The sequence below is a fragment of the Athene cunicularia genome, assembly GCF_003259725.1.
Source record: "Athene cunicularia isolate RWA chromosome 4 unlocalized genomic scaffold, athCun1 chr4_part2, whole genome shotgun sequence".
NCBI classification, from domain to species: Eukaryota; Metazoa; Chordata; class Aves; order Strigiformes; family Strigidae; genus Athene; species Athene cunicularia.
The window spans coordinates 23,608,238-23,631,031 of NW_020799099.1; the positions used below are offsets into that span (position 1 = coordinate 23,608,238).

At 41.4% G+C, this 22,794-nt stretch overlaps 2 protein-coding genes across 2 annotated transcripts in view; one reads left to right on the top strand and one right to left on the bottom strand.

Annotated features, from left to right (window-relative positions):
* Positions 1 to 6,716, top strand: IGFBP7 (insulin like growth factor binding protein 7). Its single transcript, XM_026847942.1, has 5 exons — positions 1 to 91; positions 1,154 to 1,263; positions 2,744 to 2,860; positions 3,952 to 4,078; positions 6,401 to 6,716. Exons 1-5 carry the CDS (start codon positions 1 to 3, stop codon positions 6,418 to 6,420), a joined length of 465 nt encoding a protein of 154 aa, XP_026703743.1. The 3' UTR covers positions 6,421 to 6,716.
* Positions 6,588 to 22,794, bottom strand: part of POLR2B (RNA polymerase II subunit B) — a 23,930-nt gene continuing 7,723 nt past the window's right edge. Inside the window, exons 4-25 of the mRNA XM_026847704.1 lie at positions 21,313 to 21,425; positions 20,827 to 21,046; positions 19,761 to 19,919; positions 18,556 to 18,720; positions 17,829 to 18,025; positions 16,971 to 17,090; positions 16,416 to 16,602; positions 15,122 to 15,265; positions 14,705 to 14,844; positions 14,477 to 14,588; positions 13,900 to 14,054; positions 13,460 to 13,658; positions 13,182 to 13,350; positions 12,612 to 12,708; positions 11,215 to 11,309; positions 10,683 to 10,933; positions 10,506 to 10,595; positions 10,128 to 10,235; positions 9,523 to 9,636; positions 9,270 to 9,430; positions 7,714 to 7,909; positions 6,588 to 6,831 (exon numbers count right to left, since the gene is read on the bottom strand). Coding sequence (XP_026703505.1) covers positions 6,742 to 6,831; positions 7,714 to 7,909; positions 9,270 to 9,430; positions 9,523 to 9,636; positions 10,128 to 10,235; positions 10,506 to 10,595; positions 10,683 to 10,933; positions 11,215 to 11,309; positions 12,612 to 12,708; positions 13,182 to 13,350; positions 13,460 to 13,658; positions 13,900 to 14,054; positions 14,477 to 14,588; positions 14,705 to 14,844; positions 15,122 to 15,265; positions 16,416 to 16,602; positions 16,971 to 17,090; positions 17,829 to 18,025; positions 18,556 to 18,720; positions 19,761 to 19,919; positions 20,827 to 21,046; positions 21,313 to 21,425 — 3,282 coding nt within the window. The 3' untranslated portion in view covers positions 6,588 to 6,741. The remainder of the gene's footprint in view (positions 6,832 to 7,713; positions 7,910 to 9,269; positions 9,431 to 9,522; positions 9,637 to 10,127; positions 10,236 to 10,505; positions 10,596 to 10,682; positions 10,934 to 11,214; positions 11,310 to 12,611; positions 12,709 to 13,181; positions 13,351 to 13,459; positions 13,659 to 13,899; positions 14,055 to 14,476; positions 14,589 to 14,704; positions 14,845 to 15,121; positions 15,266 to 16,415; positions 16,603 to 16,970; positions 17,091 to 17,828; positions 18,026 to 18,555; positions 18,721 to 19,760; positions 19,920 to 20,826; positions 21,047 to 21,312; positions 21,426 to 22,794) is intronic.

The window sequence follows — 22,794 nt, forward strand, 5'->3', positions numbered from 1 at the left end:
ATGGCTGGTGTCTTCTGGCTGGTGATGAGAGTGTGGACCTGCCACCAGATCCAGAAGAGGAAAAAAGGCACCAGCTTTCTGCTGGAAGATGGTGCGGTGGGATGCACCTAAAGTCGGCTCCCCATGGCTGCAGGGCAGAGTGCACATGCAAGGCTGAGGTCAGTGCATGTTCAGAACCCCAGAAAGAGCATCAGGACCCAAATCTGCTCCTCTTTTATGGGGCTAGGAATGAGCCATGCTCTGTGAGCCAGCATACCTGGGGGCTTCAGCCAGGCTGGCTCTGGAGTACTTGTTCCCATAGGAAATGCCTTCTCCTGGTGGAGCCTAATGGGAGCTTCAGTTTCCTGTTACTGCCTGCATCTTCAGAGCAGAAATGGAAAAGCTGTTGTGTTCTTCAAGCTATCAATAAGTGGAAATAAACACTATGTGCTCCTTTGGTCTGCACTTCCTATCGTGGGGAATTAATAGCTGCATTTTGCAAAACAGCTCCACTACAGAGGGACTGAACAGAAGAGGCCATTCTTCCCTTCCTGGGATATGCGTTACATCTCCAACATTTCCCAGCCCAAGGGGTAAACATCTCCAGCCAGATCTACAAACCAGCTTTGTTCCCATCTGGCTTTGGGAACAACTCCCTGTTTAACCAGAGATTGAAGGTCTCTGGGTTAAAATGGAGCTCTGCATTCACCTGGTCCCTCCCCAGATTCCCCCCCCAGGAAGAGCTCTAGCACCCTCAGTCCAGCCTCCTTTGGCTGAGTATTGCACACAGGTGAAACAGGAGCAGCATAACATAGAATTCTGCTAGCCAGCTGCCACAGGCTTTGCTGCAGGTTAAAATCATGCCAGGACAAAGGATGCTGCAAAGCTGGCCAAGTTCTCTGTGGAATGAGAGAGTGAGCGGGACCCACCCTGTCTCCTGCAGGGTCCTTTCCTCCATGCCAGCTGAGTGTCAACAATGCACATAGTGCATTGTGTAGCTTTGGAAAGGGAAGTGCTGTGATGTGGGATCAGTCCAGCAAGCTTTGCTTCAAGCAGGGACCCGCTTCATCTCATCCTCAAAACCCATCAGAAGTGATTGGCCCTACTTAAAAGGCTAGCAAGGACACAGGCTTGCAGTCACCCAGTGCTTAAAAACGTTTCTCCCTTTTTGCAGGACCTTCCATTGTGACTCCTCCTAAGGACATCTGGAATGTGACAGGAGCACAGATCTACCTGAGCTGTGAAGTCATGGGCATCCCAACCCCTGTCCTCATCTGGAACAAGGTAAGGGCCCTGCTAGGAGCTCTTAGAGCATAGCAAACCTGAGGCAGCTGAAGGTGCCTGGTAAGCATAAAGGCCATAGCAGATTCCTCCTTTGAAACACACATCTTTGATGAGTTCTTCCATCTGCGCAGTTCTGTCCACCCCCAAACATCTGGCTTTGCTTAGTCTTTAGTCATTGCTTTTTCTAAACTCTTGTTGATCCCAAGACAGAACAGGACTCATGTTTCTCTTGGTAATGTCTGGTATTCAGAGCATGCAGGGAATTCAGTTCCCCTGGCCTGCTGTTACTCCACTGGCAGCAGTGACTCTGAGGTGGCTGCACACAACTTGCCCATGTCAGGAACAGGAACTGCATGGGGCAGTTACCTCTGGTAGTTGGAAGCGTGATGATTTTGGCAGCATGCTGGTAACAGCTGGCTTTGGGCAGGGGCCAGTGTTGAGCAGAGAGGATCTTAGCCATAGGGCTGAGAGCCACTGCATGGCCCCTGCAGCCTCTTCAAAGATTGCTCTGTTGTGAGACAGCAAACTTTATTCCTAGAGGTCCCGGAGCAGACTGTCGGATGAGCATACAATGTAGGCATGTTGACCTAGGCAGCATTTTCAGCTTGTTTACAAGCAGATGCTGTGTTTACACTGATTGTTGGTGCTGCTCTGCTTTTCGTGCCTCTACCTCATGGCCAGAGACTGCTTGACTTGGTGGTAACAAGGGCTGAGCAGCACTTATCCCATGCTGTGCTTTGGACTTGGATACGCAGCACTGGGGAATGACTGTGCTGCTGCTCTCTCACTGATGCTGTGCCCACCAGGAGGGGCTGCCTGGTTTGCTGCAGCAGAAACCTACGGGGCTGTTCCTGGCCTGTTGGGAATAGGATAGGTCATGCAGGGAGAGCCCATTCCAGGAGCAACATGCAGACACTTGGTTCTCTGCCACTGCCATGCTAAAAAAGCCCAATCGCCAGGAAAGTTAAAGAGGAGCCTCTCCAAACAAGGACAACAGTCAGCTCCTGTTGTCCCCCCAGTCTCCAGCCAGAAGGCAGCTGCTCCAGCCTGCTGAACAGGATCGATGTATGGCTACCAGCAGCTGTAAGCAGCCTAATCCTCCTTGTTCAGCACAGGTGTCATTTGGTGGGCTAAACACATCCTTGGGAACATGCGCATGAGTTCTGTGAGACCACATTCTGTGCAGGGCATGTTTGCACACTCCACTGCCCAGCACCATCCCCACCAGAAAGCTGTGCTGCTCTGTTCCTGCTGGGGCAAGGGGAAGGCAGCCTCAGTGCATATGCTGAGGCATTGGGGTAGTGGGACTGCAGTACACAGGGGATAAGGTGAAATGCTGGCACTAGAAAAAAACACTGCTACTGCACAGAATGCATTCATGTAAAACTAGTGTTGATCTTGTCTGTGTGCAGGTATGGTCCTAACAGTTCTAGCATAAATAACCCCCCAAATTCTTACCCCTTTCTGCCCTTCTGTTTAGATAATTCGGGGACAGTATGGTGTCCAGAGGATGGAGCTTCTGCCTGGGGACCGGGAGAATTTGGCTATCCAGACCCGAGGGGGTCCTGAGAAACATGAAGTGACTGGCTGGGTGCTCGTAAGTACTTTGTACATGCACAGAGTATACAAACAGTACAGTGCAGTCTGCAAACAGCTCATGAACAAAGAATGGTACAGAAGACACATGGCAACAGACAGGGCATTTAGAGGAAAACAACCTGTGTGAATCAGACACGAAGGGTAAGGGTGGCTGCTACCTCCATTGCAGTTTTCCACCTCTGTCTAACATGCAGCAGAAGCATGCATTCTATGATCAGAGAGGGCTACACTTAAATAGAAGATTTCCTTTCTGTATATCATGACTTTTCTGCTGCCATTAGCAGGAAAGAGACCCTCATCATGTCTAGGAAGGAATCCATCCAGAGGCAAAGCATCCCTAAGACCCACCCACAGCTGAGGAGCCCTTATAGATCTGGCAGAACTGCCCTTTCTTCAGTGAAGCACATCACCTGCCTGAGTAGCACAGCACAGAAGCCATCAGCTCTCACTCCAAAGACCTCCTGAGCTACAGGAGTACCTGAGGCTAACCAGCGATTGCCACACATCAGAGGGACCTGCTGTGCATCCCAGTAAGGGAATTTCAAGTATGATGGCTCCCAGCTGCAGAGAAGCTGGCAGCAGGGGAGCAGAGCTTTGGGTATTGGTTCCCACACTATTTGCAAAAGCAGAGGTGGAAAAAAGGAGAGGGAAGGGTTTGAGCCAATGATTTTGCTGAACTGCATGACTGGATGCAGCATGTTGTAGGAAGGCTTTTTCTTCCTGCCTCCCTCCCTTTACCAAGCATGCAGTGCTCTGACACATCTCTAAATTAAGTAAACAATAAAAGACAAGGAGGGAGTATTACAGCCTACATAATCTGTCATAGCAGAATATAAAGCTAGAGTGATCCACAGGAGTGTGTGCTTGTCCCAAACCTCACTGCAGAGAGCCACCACAATCTGAACCAGACTGTTTAGAGCAGACAGAAGAAATCATGCAGTTAGTGTGGTTCCCTAAGGGTTAACTGCTACTTCATGCACTCTGTTCATAATGTCTCAAATAATTAACAAGTTATATAAAATACCTTAAAACAGAATCACCTCTACCTATGCACAGGACACTTACTTGGGGATGTGTTTCTTCCTCTAGATATCTCCTCTGAGCAAAGAGGATGCTGGAGAATATGAGTGTCATGCATCAAATGCCAAAGGAGAGGCAACAGCTTCGGCAAAAATTCATGTTGTGGAAACTCTGCATGAAATAGCCCTGACCAAAGGTAGGTAGTGTGGTTAAACACTTGGCAGCTCTTTCTCCTAGCAGTTTACTCAGTTATTTGATAGGTAAGGACCACCTCTGTTTAACCCTTTCAAAAAAAAAAAATCATACTAGAAATACCAGTTTAATACACAGCTTTTACTGAGTTTGCAAAACAGGTTTGAGAAGTGGATCTGTGTAAACCTCATGAGGTTCAAAAAGGCCAAGTGCAAGGTCCTGCACATAGGTCAAGGCAATCCCAAGCACAAATATTGGCTGGGCGATGAAGGGATCAAGCAGCCCTGCGTAGAAGGACTTGAGGGTGTTAGTGGATGGAAAACTGACTATGAGCCAGCAATGTGCACTCACAGTCCAAAAAGCCAACAGTATCCTGGGCTGCATCAAGAGAAGTGTGGCCAGCAGGTCAAAGGAGGGGATTCTCCCCCACTGTTCTCCTGACACCTCACCTGCAGTACTGTGTCCAGCTCTGGGGCCCCCAACATAAGGAGGACATGGACCTGCTTGAGTGGGTCCAGAGGAGGCCACAAAGATGATCAGGGGGCTGGAGCACCTCCCCTGTGAGGACAGGTGCTCTATGAGGTGATCTATGAGGACACTTGAGAGAGTTGGGGTTGTTCAGCCTAGGGAAGAGAAGGCTCTGGGGAGACCTTACAGCAGCCTTCCAGTACTTAAAGGGGGCCTGCAGGAAAGATGGGGATAAACGTTTTAGCAGGGTCTGTTGTAATAAGACAAGGGGGAATGGCTTTAAACTAAAAGAGGATAGATTCAGGCTACATATAAGGAAGAAATTCTTCACTGTGAGGGTGATAAAACACTGGAACAGGTTGCCTGGGGAGGTGGTAGATGCCCAAATCCCTGGAAACATTCAAGGTCAGGTTGGATGGGGCTCTGAACAACCTGATTTAAAGATGTCCCTGCTCATTGCAGGGGAGTTGATGACCTTTAAAGGTCCCTTTCTACCCAAACTACTCTATGAATCTATGATTCCCAGCAAAGCTCAGCTGCTAGAGTTCTCAAGGAATTGTTAAATAACCCCCCAAGTGGTGTAAAGCACTGGAGATTAAGATACCAAATCAAAAACACCTTTTGGGCTTTTACAAAGCAACTTCCAGTGGTTTTCCAGCCCTAAATTTGTATCCTTCTTTCACTGTTCTCGGGACACTTCCAAACCTGCCCATTTCTCCTAGAAGCAGTATTGGCACAACCAATCCCAAGACTGAGAGAGAACTTCAAGCACTTAAATTCCTGCCAAGCTCTTGTACCTTTTTACTTTTCCCCATCCTAGAAACAGCCTAGTCTCTGCTGTTCTCTCTGCATGCTGGAGTGTCAAAGCCAAAAGGGGACAGATATGCCTCAGCAGGCCTTAGTCAAGACCTGAGACCTTTAACCTCCAGCCCTCAGCCAGTTTTCAAACCCAGGTCCTCTTTGCTAGGCTGCGTGCAAAGCTGATGGCAGACAAACCACCCTCATTCCAGCTGCAGAGAATAAACTTCAGAATAAAGCCAGAGAGCTGGAAGCATAACTGTAACCATGCTAGAGGCTGAGGTACCAGGAACAAAGCATCCAGCTAGAGAATATTGAGCTGCCCAAATCCACTTTTTGACATCATCCTTAGTTTTAATCCCAATAGCTTTATCTGAATCATATAGTCTTGACTTTCTGTATCCTTATATCCCTGAATAGCTGAAATACTTCCTGTAGGAGAATATTAACAATAAAATGAATTCCCATAACACCTACCCAGACAAGCCTTGCTAAAGGTTTTTAGCTAGTCTCTAATCCCTTTTCAAACATCTTATTTATGGACATGAATGAAATGTTTTACTGAGTTGTACCATGAGCAGCACATTTATACCCCAGAACAGATGTTCACTCCCCCTCTCACAGTAACTACTGCAAGGTTGTACTACCATGTGTATTGCCTCATGGTTCATTTCTTACAGCTGTTCCTTTTCAGCTGTAGGAAATTTCTCAAGTAAACATGCCATAGTTCAGCAACAAGCTGGCAAGCCACAGTTACTTAAAGGAAATCAGTAACGTTAATGGCACAAACTGTCAGACGTAACAGGTTACTCCACAACTACACACTAGGTAGTTAGGGATTCTGTGTCCCATGTCCAGTTAACCTCAGCACAGAAAAATGCCATTTATTACCATGCCCCTGCTGCCATAGTCCTGCAGTAGGGAAGGAAGGAGGGTCAGGATCGAGTTGTCAGGTCTCACCATCAGCTAAAACATCACAAAACTCACTGTGCTACTGTTCAAGTTGTGATATTAGCCCTTGGAACAACACAGAGCGTAACATGGTTTTGTTTTTCCACAGATGACGGTGCAGAGCTGTGATGTGAGGACCTTCAATTCGCAGTTTTAAAGTATTATTTTGGAAAGCTGCAACCTCTGGCTTTTTCTAGCTCACTAATCATTCCCTCTTAACTCCCGCATTCTTTGATTACCAATTTGCTTGCACACTACTTTCACAGATGCACAAATAAAGAGATTCACAAGTTTGATTACAAATTTTAATTCTATTTACAGGAAATAAACATACTGTTGAAGCGCACATAGCAGAGGAGTAGAACTATTTTAAATGCAACCTACACAAAATTAAACAAAACCTGAGCACTTCAGTCTCATCATTTTTAAAAACCCCACCCTTTTTAAAGGCTAAACACTCATCATACGAGGTGCAATACTCATAGACATCAGTTCTTGGAAGAGGAGTTTGCAGGCATAGGGCATTCGAACCAAAGATATCTGGAAAAAGATTTCAAAAAATTTGTGATAAGCACTTCTAAAGCATCAACTTCCACCACCTCTACACAAATAACTTAAGTTTTTGGCTCAAAACTGAATCTTAAGTTAAGCATGAAAGCATTTCACAAGAATTGCTCACAGAGAGTAACAAAGCAAGAGGGAAGCCAAGACTGTAGAGGCTACACAGCAGCCATCCAGAATACATTTTTAATGATAAAACCCCACAGCCAAGGGATCTGATCTTTAGCAAGAGCCTTTTAACAAGAGACGTGTGCATAGCAAAGTGTGCCTGATGTGCAGTAAATGCAGTTAAGATTTCCAGCACACATCTTTAGTAACCCCAGTGACATTGTTTGAGTTGCAGCAGTCAGTCCCTAGCACAAGTACAAGCCTGTTTAAGGCAACTATTTTTATCTCTGCTGCCACTCTCCCTTGACATAGTTCTGTAACCAAGCACACACTACAGAGCTTTTTTATTTATTAAAGAGAGTAAAACAAAAGGCCTCCCATGGGGACCCAGCTCCACAAGCATTAAGTACCTTCCTGGGGACAGACACAAGGGCAATGTCTCTAAATTCCTGAAATTCTGAGTTTCACTTCTAAAACAAGCTCTCAAGCATTTACTTTTAAAGTCTCTGAAAACTCTGCACTGCAAAATACTTGAACAGCATTTCCTGCCAAGTAACAAGTCAGCACTTTATAATTAATAAGGAAACATCCAAATTAACTAGGAAACTATAAACACTTAAAACAGTTATGAAACTAAAATAGCAATTGTTCTGATGCTTCTTTAAATATTTACTTCCCTATCTTGCCGTTCACCCGAGTGGTATTTCCTTTTACCCACAAAGAGAAACACTGGCTGATGAAAACCACACGTACCTGAGTTTTATTACGGCATCCCCGGCATTCATAGGTGTGAGTCCTTGTGTTTGCGATCGCCATGATTCCACAGAGGTTACAGACATGGACTTGGTACGGGTCTGAAGCTTCAAACAATCTCTCTCTCAAGAACTGGGCTGCTCCATGAGCAATCTGACAATCTCGTTCCATTTCTCCAAAACGAAGGCCACCATCACTAGAAAAAGAAAAAAAACAAAACAAAACAAAACAAAACACCCTTTTGAGTTCATTGGCAAAATACATCACTTCTTGGTAGAACAAGTAACTTGTCAGAAAGACAACAGCTGTATTACAAGGCAGTAGTAAAGCTATGCATTAATTTTCCTCTTAACACCTCAGAATAAAGCTGTTGGGGAGAATGCTAACACAATCATTTGCTGAGCATTCTAAAGCAGATGTCAGGACAGCTAACAGCCACAACACAATTGTGTAGCAAAACAAGGTGAACAATTAAATCACCCTCTATTTATCTGTGGTGGGTTTAACCTTGCCTGGCTGCCAGATGCCCACCCAGCAGCTTTCTCATTCCCCCATGTCAACAGGACAGGGAGAAAATAAGATGGAAAAGCTTGTGGGTTGAGATAAAAACAGGGAGATGGCTTACCAATTACCATGACAGGCAAAACAGACTCAACATGGGGAAAATTGATTTAATTAGCGCCCATTAAAAATGCATGGTGAGAAACAAAGACAAAACAACACACCTTCTCCCCAGGCTCAACTTCACTCCATTTCCAATTCCTTCCTCCCTTCCCCATGGTCACAGGGGAAATGAAGGTTGCAGTCAGTGCGTAACAGTTACTCTCTGCCACTCCCTCCTCATGCTTTTTCCCTGCTGCAGCATGGGGTCCCTTCCATGGGATGGTCCTTCACAAATTGCTACTGCATGGGTCCTTCCCCTGGGGTACAACCCTTCAGGAACAGATTGCTGCAGCAGCAAGAGTTCCCCACAGGCCACAGCTCCTGCCAGGAGCCTGCTCCAGCATAGACTTTCCATGGGCTGCAGGTGGGCATCTGCTCTGACATGGTCCGCCACGGGCTGCAGGGGCACAGGCTGCCTCGCCACGGGCTGCAGGGGCATCTCTGCTCTGGCACCTGGAACATCTCCTCCTCCTCCTTCTCTGACCTGAGTGTCTGCAGGACTGTTCCTTTTGCATTTTCTCACTCCTCTCTCACAGCTGCTGCACAGCATTTTTTACCCTTTCTTAAATATGTATTCATAGAGACACCACCAGTGTCTCTGATGGGCTCAGCTTTGGCCAGTGGCTGGTCTGTTTGCACTAGCTGTATGTGCCTGTGTCCAGCACAGGGCAACCTCTGGCCTTTTCTCAGAGAGGCCACCCCAGCAATGCCCCAGCTACCAAAACCTTGATACCTGCACCAAATAAATCATCTTAAGCCAAGCACATGAAAATGTGTGGCTAATTGGGGTGAGCTAATTAAATTCTAGCTGCAAAGTTGAGGCAGCTAATTTTTAGGGCTAAAAACTTCAAAGAAAAAGAAAACACTGTATAGAAAATAATAAACATCCTTACCGAGATCTACCTTCCATGGGCTGTCTGTTAAGGATCTGAATTGGCCCTCTTGCACGAGAATGGATTTTGTCATCTACCATGTGCTTCAACCGCTGATAATATGTAGGACCAATGAAGATCTGTGATGTGATTTTTCGACCAGTGAAGCCGTTGTAGAGGACCTGAAGTAGTCAATGCAATTATCAAATCATAAACCTTATTATCCCTCAGATGTATATTTTAAAAATACAGTGAATTGGTATTTTGATTATACCTCATTTCCTCTTAGATGATAGCCATAATCTGATAAAAGATTGGAAATCTTCTGCACATTGACAGCATCATTAAAAGGTGTAGCATCACCAATTTCTCCCTTGTTTGCAGACACCTACAGAGAGGAGATTTACAAATGCCTGTCAGATTTCTGAAGGATTGGTCAAACATTAAGCTATTTTGAACAGTTTTAACTCTTAATGCCAGAATTTGAGATTCCATGCCCATGACAGTAGCCTATCTTGCTTTGTTTATCAGCTACACAATTTATAGTGAGATTTTTAAAAATACACCATATCAACAATTTCACTACTCCTTTTTCTAGGTCACCGGAAATGTTCAGAATAAAAGTAACCGATGAGAGTACACTGTAGTCTGACTCGTTGGAAAAAATTTACAGGACTGTAGGTCTTCCCCAAGGAACCTGCTTTTGCCATCAAGTAACTGGAGAACAATCCTTACTTTTTTATTAACACCTACCAGGGAATACTATCTTTACTAAAAAAAAAAAAAAAAAAGGGGGAAAAACATCCCCCAAAACAACCACCATTTTAATTCATACTGCTCAGGCATGACATGACATGAAGCATAAAAGATTCTTCTTACCTTCCCCTGAAGACACTCAATCAAGTGACCAATGGTCATACGGGAAGGGATGGCATGAGGATTGATAATTATATCAGGTGTGATGCCTTCACATGTGAAGGGCATATCCTATAGCAGGGAAACAGAGTCAGTACTGTCCAGAATATCAATTTTAAGAAAAGCAGTTCCGTGGATTCAAATTAAATGTTTTAAAGCATTTCAAAGGCACTGAAGTACTGTGTAAGCAGCAGCTGTGTTCCTTTCCAAACATTTTAGCTAAATTTAAGCCAGTATACTACACCCTAATAGATATTCCACAGACAACTCACTCAAGGCAATTCCAATGCTAGGAAGATCAGAAATTAAATGTTAAGAGGGGAAAGAAAAAAAAATCACTACCTCTTGCCTGTACTGGATACCACAGGTTCCTTTCTGCCCATGTCTGCTGGCAAATTTATCTCCAATTTGTGGGATTCTTACAGAACGTACCTGGAAGCCATAGAAAAACATTCCATTGGTAACTTAAATACAGAACAAAAATGGTTAAAAGTATAAAGCACATATGTTAGTGCTCACCCTGATCTTGCAGAATTTGTATCCTTCCTGGTTAAGGGTTACCATGACCTGATCTACAATACCAGTCTCACTAGTTCGAAGAAAAGTGCTACAGTCTCTCTTTGTAAAACGTCTGTTGGTGCTTTCCAATTCATCTTCATTTTCTGGCAGTGTCACTGTTTTGCCAATGATGACATCATCCCCAGACACACGTACCCCAGGTGCTATCAAACCATCATCGTCAAGTTTGTCATAGATAGCATGTCTCATACCTTGGGAAAAAAAGAAAAAGTAGACTCCCAAATTTTACAACATATTGACTTTGATCTTGTAGAAATTCTACAAGTCTGCTTGCAACTTCAGACTACTGCTAAAATGTCTAAAGATAATTTTATGCAAATATATCAACTGATGTATTTTGCTATTAATACAAACATTTCTGCTGTTTTATATGTCCCAAAATAAAGATTGGATCAGTTCAACAATACTGACAACTCTGCCTACAAAAATTTAATTTAAAAAGCTCAAGTCTTCATGCACTCCTACATCTTACCTTGGCAAGTTTCGCGTGTAGGCTTTTCAAAAACTTCCTCTTGGTCATACCCTTTTTTAGACTCTTGCTCTTTGTATGAGCGATAGAACACAGATCTGAAACAAAGTTATAAAGCCTTCTCCAGTGAAACCAGCATCATTTTTCCCCATCTGTACAACTCAATTTCACATAATCACCCTTTTATCACATATCATGGTTACTGTTACTAATGTCAGCCAAAACAAATTATGTTCACATGCCACACAACCTTTCCTCTGAAGACTTGTTAATCTGACCATCACCAAACAAACAAGAAACAGTTTTAGGTGGCCTTTTGATGGTCACTTTTCTTGCCAAAGAACCTATACATAACATGCTAATTTTTGATGAACAGCAGAGACCTTCAGAACTGCTTGACATCTCAAAAGCAGTTATTATTCCTAAAGATTATTCACATCTTCATCATATCATTCTCATATTACTCTTCTACTTATACCTGCCGTTTCGCAAGCATTTTTAGGCTTCTACTACTACACTGCAGTGTCACGCTCAGTACAGCTGAGCGGCAGTGGAAAACTTTCAATTTATATAAGCTTCTTTCCAAGGCTTTAGGGGGTTTTGTTTGCTGCCTCAGTTGCCAGCACACCAAAGCCACAGCCTTTAAGAAAAATAATATTTAATTGTTCCCATGCACACAGGAGGTTCTGTAAAAGCTTCACGTGAGCCATAAAAGTTTAATAGTCTCATTCTGCATTGGAAGCCAGTAGATTCAAGATACCAATCACACTCCTCTTGGTCTCAACTTGGACAAAAGAAAATTAACATAACTAGAAACCCATTGACCAGCTATAGAGCTAAGCACTTCCATCTAAAAACTATAATGCACAAATTCACATCAGTTGCCAGTTGTCCCAACAGCATTTCCTACTAAGGAGAAGAACGTGGCAATCCTCACTGGTAGCAACTGTCAAGACTATATTACAAATATATTTATAAGAGTGTATTACTATATAGACAAGACTGTATTACAAAGCTGCAATATTGCCATTAAGGAGTTCATATAACTGTCAAGAGCTAAATAACACCAGAGTCCAAATTTTTTCATTTAACCATTGTACAAAGAACAATAAACATAGTAAAAATGAAATTGGAAGAGTTGGGAAGACAGAGTGGGAAGACAGTTTACACAAAGGATGAACCATTCCTCACTGTGTTTTGCCAAGGTACACATTCACCATTTTCATTGTGCTGCTCCTTCCACCCCCATTAAAAAAAAAAAAAAAAATTAAAAGCTCCTCAGGTTGGAAAGATTTGGAGAATGGTATCTTTCAGTGTAAGATGAACTTTTCTCGAGCCTCTGGACAACTCAGTATACTTTTTTTTCTTCCAAGCAGTTGAAAAAATTTAAAAAGTCTTACCTGAAAAAGCCTCTGTCAACAGCAGAACGGTTCATGATGACAGAATCTTCCTGGTTATAGCCTGTGTATGATGCAATGGCTACAATCGAGTTGATACCTGTAATATGCAGAGCAAATACTTTGAAAGGATGCACACATACCAGACAGCCATTACTTGTAAGTCAAAATAGCTGTATTTTCTACAGTGAAACTGTTCTATCCTTTCTGAGATAAAATCTGCACGTCCCACACACAAAACCAACATAGTAGCAGCAAATGCAACTTTGGGTAGAAAAGAGTGTCAGTCAAGAGTGACCCCTTGTGAAGAACCTAGCAAATACCAAATAAGAAAAATGTATTTTTCCAGTTACATTTTAGCAGACTATATGGATGAAGTAGTTTCAGCTGCAACACTAGCAACGTATTTTTTTGCAGTCTAGGTGCCCAGCTATAAGTTAACATTTAACCTATAGTTAATTTTTAAACTACATGCATTTGCTAAATATTCAGGTATTCTAGACACAACATCTGTGACACAGTTTAAACAAAACAGTAATATTTTTATTTAATAAACATTAACTGACAACATACCTGCTGGTAACTCTCTAAATCGCAAGTATTCCATGGAGCGTGTTGTTACAAGGGGCTTCTGAGGATAATACAACACATGTGCCAGCGTATCCATACGAACATGAAAGTTTGTAATGTAAACTCCCATAGCCTGTTTACCCATAGCAGACTGGTATGTGTTCCTGGGAGACTACAGAGACAAGGGAAGACCAGTATATATGTGCATAAAGCTCTTTACACATAAATCCATGGGTTTTCTATCAACTTTAAAAGCAGGATGTCAGAAGAGATGCACTGACCTGGTTGTGATCAGGGAAAGGGATAATAGATGCACATACTCCCAGAATCATTGATGGGTGAATCTCACAGTGTGTGTACGTTGAACAATATGCCACACCTTTCTCTTGCAAGTCATCTGGAGTCATTGCCAGCATCACAGTCTCTTCTTCCAGTGTATCAATGTACTCTACTACACCACTGGCCACGAGATCCTGCCAACTGAATAACCAATGTCTGAAATACTCAACTGACACATAAAATGGGTCTCTTCAGCAGTAACAAGAACAAGGACTTCCTTGGCTTATTGTTACTACATAAAAATATGAATTAAGCTACCAGACAGAGACAGCATCTTTGTGCTGCACAAAGCTTTAATCATTTCTCTCTTCAACCTGAGGGAATTTACAGCTTCCAAAATGGAAAATTATACATTCAGTTGAATTTCAGGAATATCTCTCACCTGTAATTGTTATACTCTCTTTCTTTCAGTTGGTCAATATGCCTTTTCTTCAACAGCAACTTCTGTTTTTCCACAATTAAAAGGGGTCGACAAATTCTGCCTGCATCAGTATAGATGCGGATTTCTCGCTCACGAATATCTCTAATCATTGAGACCTGTGCAAGAAAGCAGCACGCCATGAGTACGGTCTCAGCCCAGAATCAGAACTGCGAAACACAAAATAACAAAGTTCCCTAAAACAAAGATCTTACAGGTTCTATCAGCAGCATTAACACTCCCACAAACAGACGCATTTCAAGAGACTATTTTCGACTGTTTTTTCAACTAGATCCTCTTTAAAAAACAAACAAAACAAAAATCCCCACAGCTAAACACGCACATCAAACAAACAAAAAACACCTCCAGGAAGGACAAAAACCCTCAAAACTCCCAAAGCAAAAAAAACCCAACCCCGCAACATGAAGTATGTTCAAAAAGAGACTTGCAAATAATGCTATTTGGAGCTAGCAAAGTAATATCAAGGCATCATCCTCTCTCATCTAAAAAGACGCCCAAATTCTAGATGTAAAATTTATACCTCTGACACAATGATGTCCATCTGACGACGGAGCTTCCTCAGGGTATTCATGAGCTGCTCTGGATCTTTGTGTATGCCTACCCAGCAGCCATTAACAAAGATCTTGGTAGCGCTAGAAAGAGGAAAAAACAAACAAATAAAGTTTAAAAAAAACCAAACCAAACCGTTGAAGTGCTGCGCAGGATAAAATGCTTAGAAGTCTGTTTAAACAGTTTCATTTGCACATACTCAGCTATTGCTGCTGGAGATATTTCTTCCAGGTTTTCCATACTCCACTCTTCCAAGAATTCCAAAATCGGGGATGGTTGAGACCCCACAGAAATGTAAGCCATCAGGGCTAAGTTCTTCACAAGTCCTACTGCATGACCCTAGTAGAAAAATAAAGTTAACTTGCATTTCCAAATCAAGATACTACCCCAAGAAGGTCCAAGAACTTAAACTTCAAGTCCTCAAGGAAGCGGACAAAAAACATGTTATCTACTTTATTAATTTATATCATTCAACCACAGAGTTATCTATAAAGCTAAATACTCATGTCAGCATTTTAAAAAAAAGTGTAAGTGATCATCAGAAGTGTCATGGTTATAAAACAACTAGCAGATAAAAGGCATAAGTACGTCCTGACATAAGTATTACTTTCATTACCTCTGGGGTCTCAGCAGGGCAAACCATCCCCCACAGTGTATTGTGCAGCTGCCTGGGCTTTGCTAGTTTACCATCTCTACCGATTGGAGAATTTAGGCGTCTCAGATGGGAAAGTGTAGATGCAAAAGTCAGGCGGTTTAACACCTGCACATAGTAAGGAATTCAGTTAGTCAAAGCTGAAGCGTGTCGTTGACAGGCATCATGATACATTACAGCAAAGGATCAACACCCTCAGGAAATTATGTACTTCAAAGGACCAAAATAGCTCTGGTTTTTGTTAGCTACACTTTTTAGTTCACCTCCACTAATCTAAGTTCACCATTAAAATCTCAAGTTCCTAACCAGTGTTATAATGGCAGAAGTTTATACCATGGCAAGGCCCAGCATAAACACAGTTATCCAAGCAGAGAGCTGGGTTTTGTAGTACAGCTTACTCTGATCAGGTAACCAGAGTGAGTGATACTCAAAAATACCTTTTAAGCTGCATTTTCAACAGGAGTGTTTGTCAGCACAATGACACAGAGATCTTTTCAAACTTGGTTTGAAAAACTAAGATAACTTATTTATTAGGAGCAAATCAGCATTTACTTTCTTTTCTATCTGCTCAAGGCTTCTCAAAAATTTAAGAAAATTTATTTTTCCAGATTGAAATGTTTTTTTATTTAAAAAGCAAACAAGTCCCTCATACACATACCCCAACGACACACCATCCAGGGAGAGCTACCATCTTCATCCCTTTCCTAACCTTGTTTTTCCCATATTATGATCTCAGCAGGGCTCCAGACAACAAAACGTGCCAACATTTAAAAACTCTCACTTCTTTCCTCTACCTTTATGAGAAACAGGCTCAACTAAGCACTGTTCTGGGCTAATCAAGTCAGTGCTTCTCATCATTAGCCGTGGAATAGATAACTTATATGACAAGATGTCACTCAAGTTTCTTTAACCACCTGTGATGCACTGGAAGTAATTAAAGGAAAGAAATCCATCCTCCCTAAAGATTCTCCGGGACTAGGACTTGACCAGACACACAAGCTCTAACACAAAAAGTCTTTACAAGAGTTACACCAACTGTTCTGCAGTGAACACAACAGCTAAAACAAAAAACTAAACAACAAAAAAACACACCAAACCCCACACGAGACTCAACTATTTGGAACTTCATCTGTTTCAGCTATCCTTTAAATGGTTCTATTTAACATACAACATGCATGGCTGCCAAGCAATAACTCCTCCATGACAGAGTTTTACATAAACTTGACAAATGATACCATGCCTTATTCAGCTGTCGTACCTGGGATACTCCTGCTCTGGCCTGATGAGCTTTTTTCTGGTCACCCCAGTTTCCAGTTGCCAATGAATACTTCAAACCATCTGAAATAATTCTTGTTTTAATTGCCAGTTCCAAGTTGAAATCTTTCCCTCTGTCAATAAACTTCTGCGCATATATTCTCACTTCCTTCAGCAAATTCTTAAACATTCTGTAGAAGAAGATACAAGAAACATAATTAAATAGTACTGTAGTACTGTATCAATGCAGCCTCCTCAATACTATTTGGGAAAAATGTCACTGGCCTCCTGAAAAGCAGCAGGTAATTTGTAACTAAGGCGGGGGGCAGGAAACAATGTTTGTGCACACTTACAAAATATCCTTCAAAAGAAGCTGCTAGTTACCTACTATTAGAGGAAATTTACCCACTCCATGAAAAAAATCATAAGCAGATACAGGCTATGTTGTGTAAGACCAGCTGTCATACACAACAGAATACTCTGACCGATTTAGAAGCACAGAGTTTGCAATGTCTCTAACATTAATTAGCTCCAAAGAAAACATATACATTATAGTTACCCTCTGAAGAGGAAAGCTAACAGTGGCCCAGCAAGATCCAGTCTTTTGTTGCCATAATGATCTCTGTCATCAAGCTCTCTTCTTCCCAGTGCTGCCAGCAACAATCTATGAACCATATACCTAAGCAAATAAGATAGTTTATATTTTAAACAGCAGACATTCACAATAAAGATTATAGGCTTTCATAGATAAAAATCACTGAACTGTTTCCTAAAGGCTGTCTATTCTAGATCTTTAGGACATTGCTGTCCTAAACCAGACCTCTTCAGCATGTACATCCTTCGAGTTGAATGACACACTGATAGTTCAGGTAACTACAGAGAAGTTAGTATTTACATCATGATGGCAATGCATCTTCTGCTACACATCTGTCCCATACTGCAATATGGGCTATGTTTAAGCACATGGAATCAGGTGTAAAATGGTAAGTCTCCTCATGCTATGGTTCATCTGCATACCAATAAGCAGTGATCAAGAGGATGTTCTAGTTTCACAGAGTGGGTTTACATTACAAACAGGTTATCAGTAGTTATCTACACATCAGTTATCAACCTCTGTATGTTGTCCATGCTATGCAATGTCAAAGACTCATTTATCACTATCATCACATTTAAGTTAAGATCCAAAATGTGTTGGAGGCTTGTTTTGCTGCCTTTTTTTTTTTTTCTTTCCTGTTATTGACATTTTCTCAGCTATGGAAAATAAACCAATGCCCTAAAGTTTATCACTGAGTATCCAGAAGACTGAGATAAAACCAAACTTCCATTCAGTGCATTCTTCGAATCATATACATATAATGTGAATAAAATGTGTATTCAGGATCCATTTGCAGATGTGTGACAGAAAACACTGACATACCCTAGAAAATAGGCCTTTTTGGTTTCACAGAAGTCACTGACACCAACGTGTGGGAGCATTTCTTTCTGCAAGACTTCTTTAGCATACTTGATTCTCTTTTCTTTGGTGACACCTGGCTTTGCACCTCTTGATCCGATGAAGTTGAGAGCAACATTTTGCTCCTGAATGACAAACGCTTCATCCAGAGAAGGTTTGACCTAATGCACAAAATACAGTACAATCCTATAGCATCAGGTGCCTGTTGAGGTTGAAGGAAAACTATGCAGTAGTTTACTGATAATTCTTTTCAGGAACAGCTAATTACCGATCCGGTTCTTTCCAGCTTTACTACAGTAGTTTTTTCAAAAGCAGCAGAAAATGGTAATGGAGCATGTAGGAAGCGCACAAAAATATAGTTGAGGCTGCAGAAAATAGTTCTCATTCAAGTAAATTCTAGGCCTGTTGCAGAGTCAGGTGTAGAGTCAGGATTTTTACTATTTAAGTCAATGGCAGTAGGATAAGACCCTACTTCTCCAAATACATATTAACCCCTTGAAATTTCCATTGCACTCTGTTCATTTAAAATACTCCTTAGAATAGGTTTAGGCAGAGAACTTTTGACATTTGTAACAGACAACCCAAAAACCAATAAAGTAATAAATTACAACTGGAAAATTAACAATACTATGAAGGATGATTATCCACACCAAATGTTAAGCCAGGAAATCACTTATTTAACATATATTACCATTTCCATCATTTCTGGATCTTCAAAATCATATATGATGTGTTCTAAAATGTCCCTGTCAGACACAAAGCCCAGTGCACGAAAGACAATTATGATGGGGACTTCTTGTTTGATATATGGCAAAGTTGCTACAATGCGCTGACCAATAGCACTCTTCTTTGCACCCTGAAAAACATACATTAGTCTTAAATAATCTTGCCTTTAAATAAAAATATATCTCTGAATTTGGATGATACAGCATAAGTGTATTTATTCAAGCATTATAGGAACAGATGACTTCTCAGCAGGCCAGCTAAGGAGGTATTCTGAAACCTTACTGCAGCAGTGACTTTTTTATTTTTAAAAACATTTCTAACCATAGAAGTCTGCAAAAACTGGGAAAGTTTTGCTGATACAAAGGTATTTAAATAATACTTCTCATTCACCTGTATGCATCCTCTCCCATTGTGTATCTGCAAAGAGCAATCCTATCCACCTTCAGCTTTCCTTCTGTTATCTTAAGCCCAGCTTTTATATTCCACTGTGTAAGACTCTCTATTCTCACAATAATTCCAAGTAGCTGCTCTCCCCCCCCCAGAAACAAACAAACACCGTGGGATGCAGAGAAACAACCACTCAGGAGTGCCCTGGCTACTAGGAGCGAGAGTGGTGTAAGGCTTCTACTAAATTTACTCCTGGAACATATTTGGGACTGTCCAAACATCAGTGCAATGGTAAATGAGTACCGACATCTTCTGCCTTTGAAGTTATGAATAGCACTTATTTCCCCTCATAGATGGCAGAATTAGATGTTAAATTCATATGTGGTCTGCAAAATACATCTAAACACTAGCTTGGCCATCAACAAAGACATGGTCCCTGCTCCTATTCTAGTTCTTTGTCAAAAAACAGGATGCAGCTTGTTTGGATTTTCCAAGAATGTATTTAGAGTAATTCTAAAATTATTTTTTGGCTTCACGCTAACACCTGCCACAAATTGAGTCATTATTTGAATTCTCACATTATTTGTCCCAGAGACAGGCATAATCTATGACAAACAGAATATATTTTCATTTAATTTTACCTTCTTTACAACTTAGCATCAGAAGAAATTTATTCTTAAAATCCCCAAAATAAGTGACATGAAGAGACAGAACAGTATTAAAACTCGTAAACCAGTCTTTAACATAAGCCCCAGGGCAGGGGCACTTACTGCTTAGGCATACCTGCCCACCTCTGGCCAGCATGCTGACCCATATAGTACTTGTTGGTCGAGAGGAATTTTCCAGACAAGATCTACACTCTCCTGTGTAGGCATATTTTGAATCTTTCTTTGCAAACACATACACTGTGTTTGTAGCCATTTTCTCTTGAGCAATCAGAACCTGTGTTAGAAACAAGAACACTAGTAAATAACAAACAAGCACAGTGTGTTTCTACTATTCCTTTAGGTGCCTTAGCTTTAAAAGCACCGCACAGCATGAAGTCAATTTGCCAAAATCAGTTGGATTATAGTCTACATTTTAAAAATACAGTATTAAGCAAATCATACACTTAGGTAAAGTAGAATAACCAAAACAAGACTCAAGAGAACACAGTTTTCCATTATGTACTTATCGCATCTGCTAGCTGCGCTGAGACATTTCTGTTAGCTTTAGACACAACACTGATAAAGAAAGAATTTCACTATCTGTTTCCAAGGCCAATGCACTACACAGGCATTTAAATTAAATGCCAGCTCTGATTGTCAAAGCCAGATTATTTTTTTTCCCCCCCAAGAATTAAAATACACTCCTATTTCTTTTGCTGCATAAGCCCAGGTGTCAGGTACAAAAAACTGACAGTTTCACTGATGAGGCACAAGCATGGAGATGATATGGTTTGCTAAGCTGAATCCACAGCAATGGAGGGAATAACCTATTCTGATAATAAAATGCATCTATACACCTGTGAACAAAGCAGAGGAGACACTGAGTGAAGTAGTACCTTAGAGTGCATGCTGCTCTGCAATGTTGAAAATGGGAAGGAAAATATCTAGAGTACTTTGTGGCATTCAATGCAAAACAGTTTATGAAACTGAAGAAGGGAAACATGCCTTGGAGAAAAGGTGGGTCAAGAAAGTCCTTACAGAGGACTGAAAGCCCATCTTTCTACAAGACCATGAATGACCACAGTAACAGTGATACACTGCAATAAAAGTGCTTAAGTTCCTGGCAAAACATATGGAACAGAATAACAGTGACAGAACTGTCAGTGCCTGTAAAGATGGCTGTGCAAAGTATAATCCCTTACCTTTTCTGATCCATTAATGATGAAGTAGCCGCCAGGATCAAGTGGACATTCATTCAGTTCACAAAGATCACGGTCAGTTAAGCCATTCAACAAACAGTATGTTGAACGTAACATAATAGGAATTTTTCCTATAAAAGTCTTCTGGTGCTGTGTCTGTAACTGATCCTCCCCTTCTTTAATAACTGTTTTAGTTATATCCACATACAAGGGGGCTGAATACCTACAGAATAAAAACACCACTGTGTTACCTGCCAGTTACTGCTCCAGGTTGTACAGAAGGATAATGAAGGCAGCTATTCAAGCACTCACTGGTAATATTAAGCATTATTACCAAATTATCTTTTGGATTTAACAAGTAGACATTGAAATGTAAATAAAGCAGTAATTATTGCATTTTCAAGTCACTATTAAATTGAAAAAGACTGTCAATTAATAATGCAGGGCCAGTCCTTCCTTGTATTTATCCATGACAGAGTTCATTCTTACGTGAGGTTTCTCAGTCTGGCTTCATTGGGCATCATAGGTGAGGGTGCTCCATCTCTTTCCCAATGTGTAGGTTTGGAGAGATAGATTTGTTCAAACTTCAACAGATACCGGGGCTGGAAAACAAGATGACATTTACCTGTAACAGAAGAAACATCTGCTTTCTTTTGTTCAAGAGTGGCCCTATAGCTTAATACACAATGCTGCCACGTGTCCTCAGCTCAAGGTATGGCAACAATCCCTCTTCAGATGACTAGATCAAAAAAACACTCAAAAACTTTCAATAATTTCTAAAAACCTCATGAATAAAAACAGAGAAAACTGAAGGGTCAAAACCCTTCAGTAAGAGAAGGACAAAGTACCCAAATAGGTCATCTTCCTATAAAATAGCTAACAAACTCAAAATTTGCGAAGTCAGTGAATACATTATCAAATAGGATACGCCTTACATATGTCTACTTAGATACTGTTTATGTAACTTTAAATAAAACTGCTAGTTTTATGATGCAGAAATGTGAATCTGCTTCAACCCAGACAATGACATAGCTGATATATCAAACAACTGTGAGCTGTTGTAAAGCTTTGCAGCCATGCATAAAACATCAGATTTAATAGCTTTGGGTTTGTTCCACAGAAATCCTTTCACGTGTTACAGTGAAACCATGGGCATGAAAGGACAGACACCTTTCAGCAATAGAACAATTCTCAGGATCTTCATTTTGCTCTGAGAGCCACTCACCCCTCAGAATCCTACCACAATGAGACTTAAAGATTCAGTTCACTTAAATCAAAAGCCTTGCATTTAAAATAAACAGGTAAAAGTTTTAAAACAATACTCTTATCAAAGTGCATTTTTGTATCTGGTAGGGAGAGCTAGAATTTAAAAGAAAGCAAGCAGTTACACAGCAGTAGCTTTGTTTTTTACGTGTGGTCTCAGTCCTGGTGCACAAGCATGAGGAGGCAACTTGGTTCTTGGACTCCTTGCATGCACAAGTACCTGGAGATGAGCCACTCTACTCACAAAGCGTTCTTTCACATACCAAAATCCATGAGGGTACAGAAACACGAACACATCATCAGACCTGCATGTATACAAGTCAAAAGGCTTACTGCCTTACAGCTTTTCTTCAAGTTGCTATTTCCCACCACATCCCTTTGCAGAACAGAAGCTAACACACATAAAGAACCACAGTGCTGCCACCCCAACTAAGCCTAGAAGGCAGCTGAGAACATCTATCACTAAAACAAAACTTGAATCTCATGCAGGCATTTTACCGTATCTCAGCCATAAGGACTCTGCTGTAGCACAACACTGGCTCTAGCAAATCAAGCTCCAATGCAGAGAAAAAAAAAAGTCAGTTTATGTCACAAGCGGTTCTAGCCATTCTATTCTAAAATACATTTTCAAAATCCTCATATTAAGCTCTTTCTCTGGACTCACTACTAAAAGCAAAGGTGCAAGTTATCCATCCCATACATTCTGTC

Coding starts and splice junctions, on each gene's coding strand:
- IGFBP7 (XM_026847942.1), top strand. CDS start 1: ATGGCTGGTGTCTTCTGGCTGGTGATGAGAGTGTGGACCTGCCACCAG. Junction 92..1,153: donor CAGCTTTCTGCTGGAAGATG/GTGCGGTGGGAT, acceptor CCCTTTTTGCAG/GACCTTCCATTGTGACTCCT. Junction 4,079..6,400: donor TGAAATAGCCCTGACCAAAG/GTAGGTAGTGTG, acceptor GTTTTTCCACAG/ATGACGGTGCAGAGCTGTGA.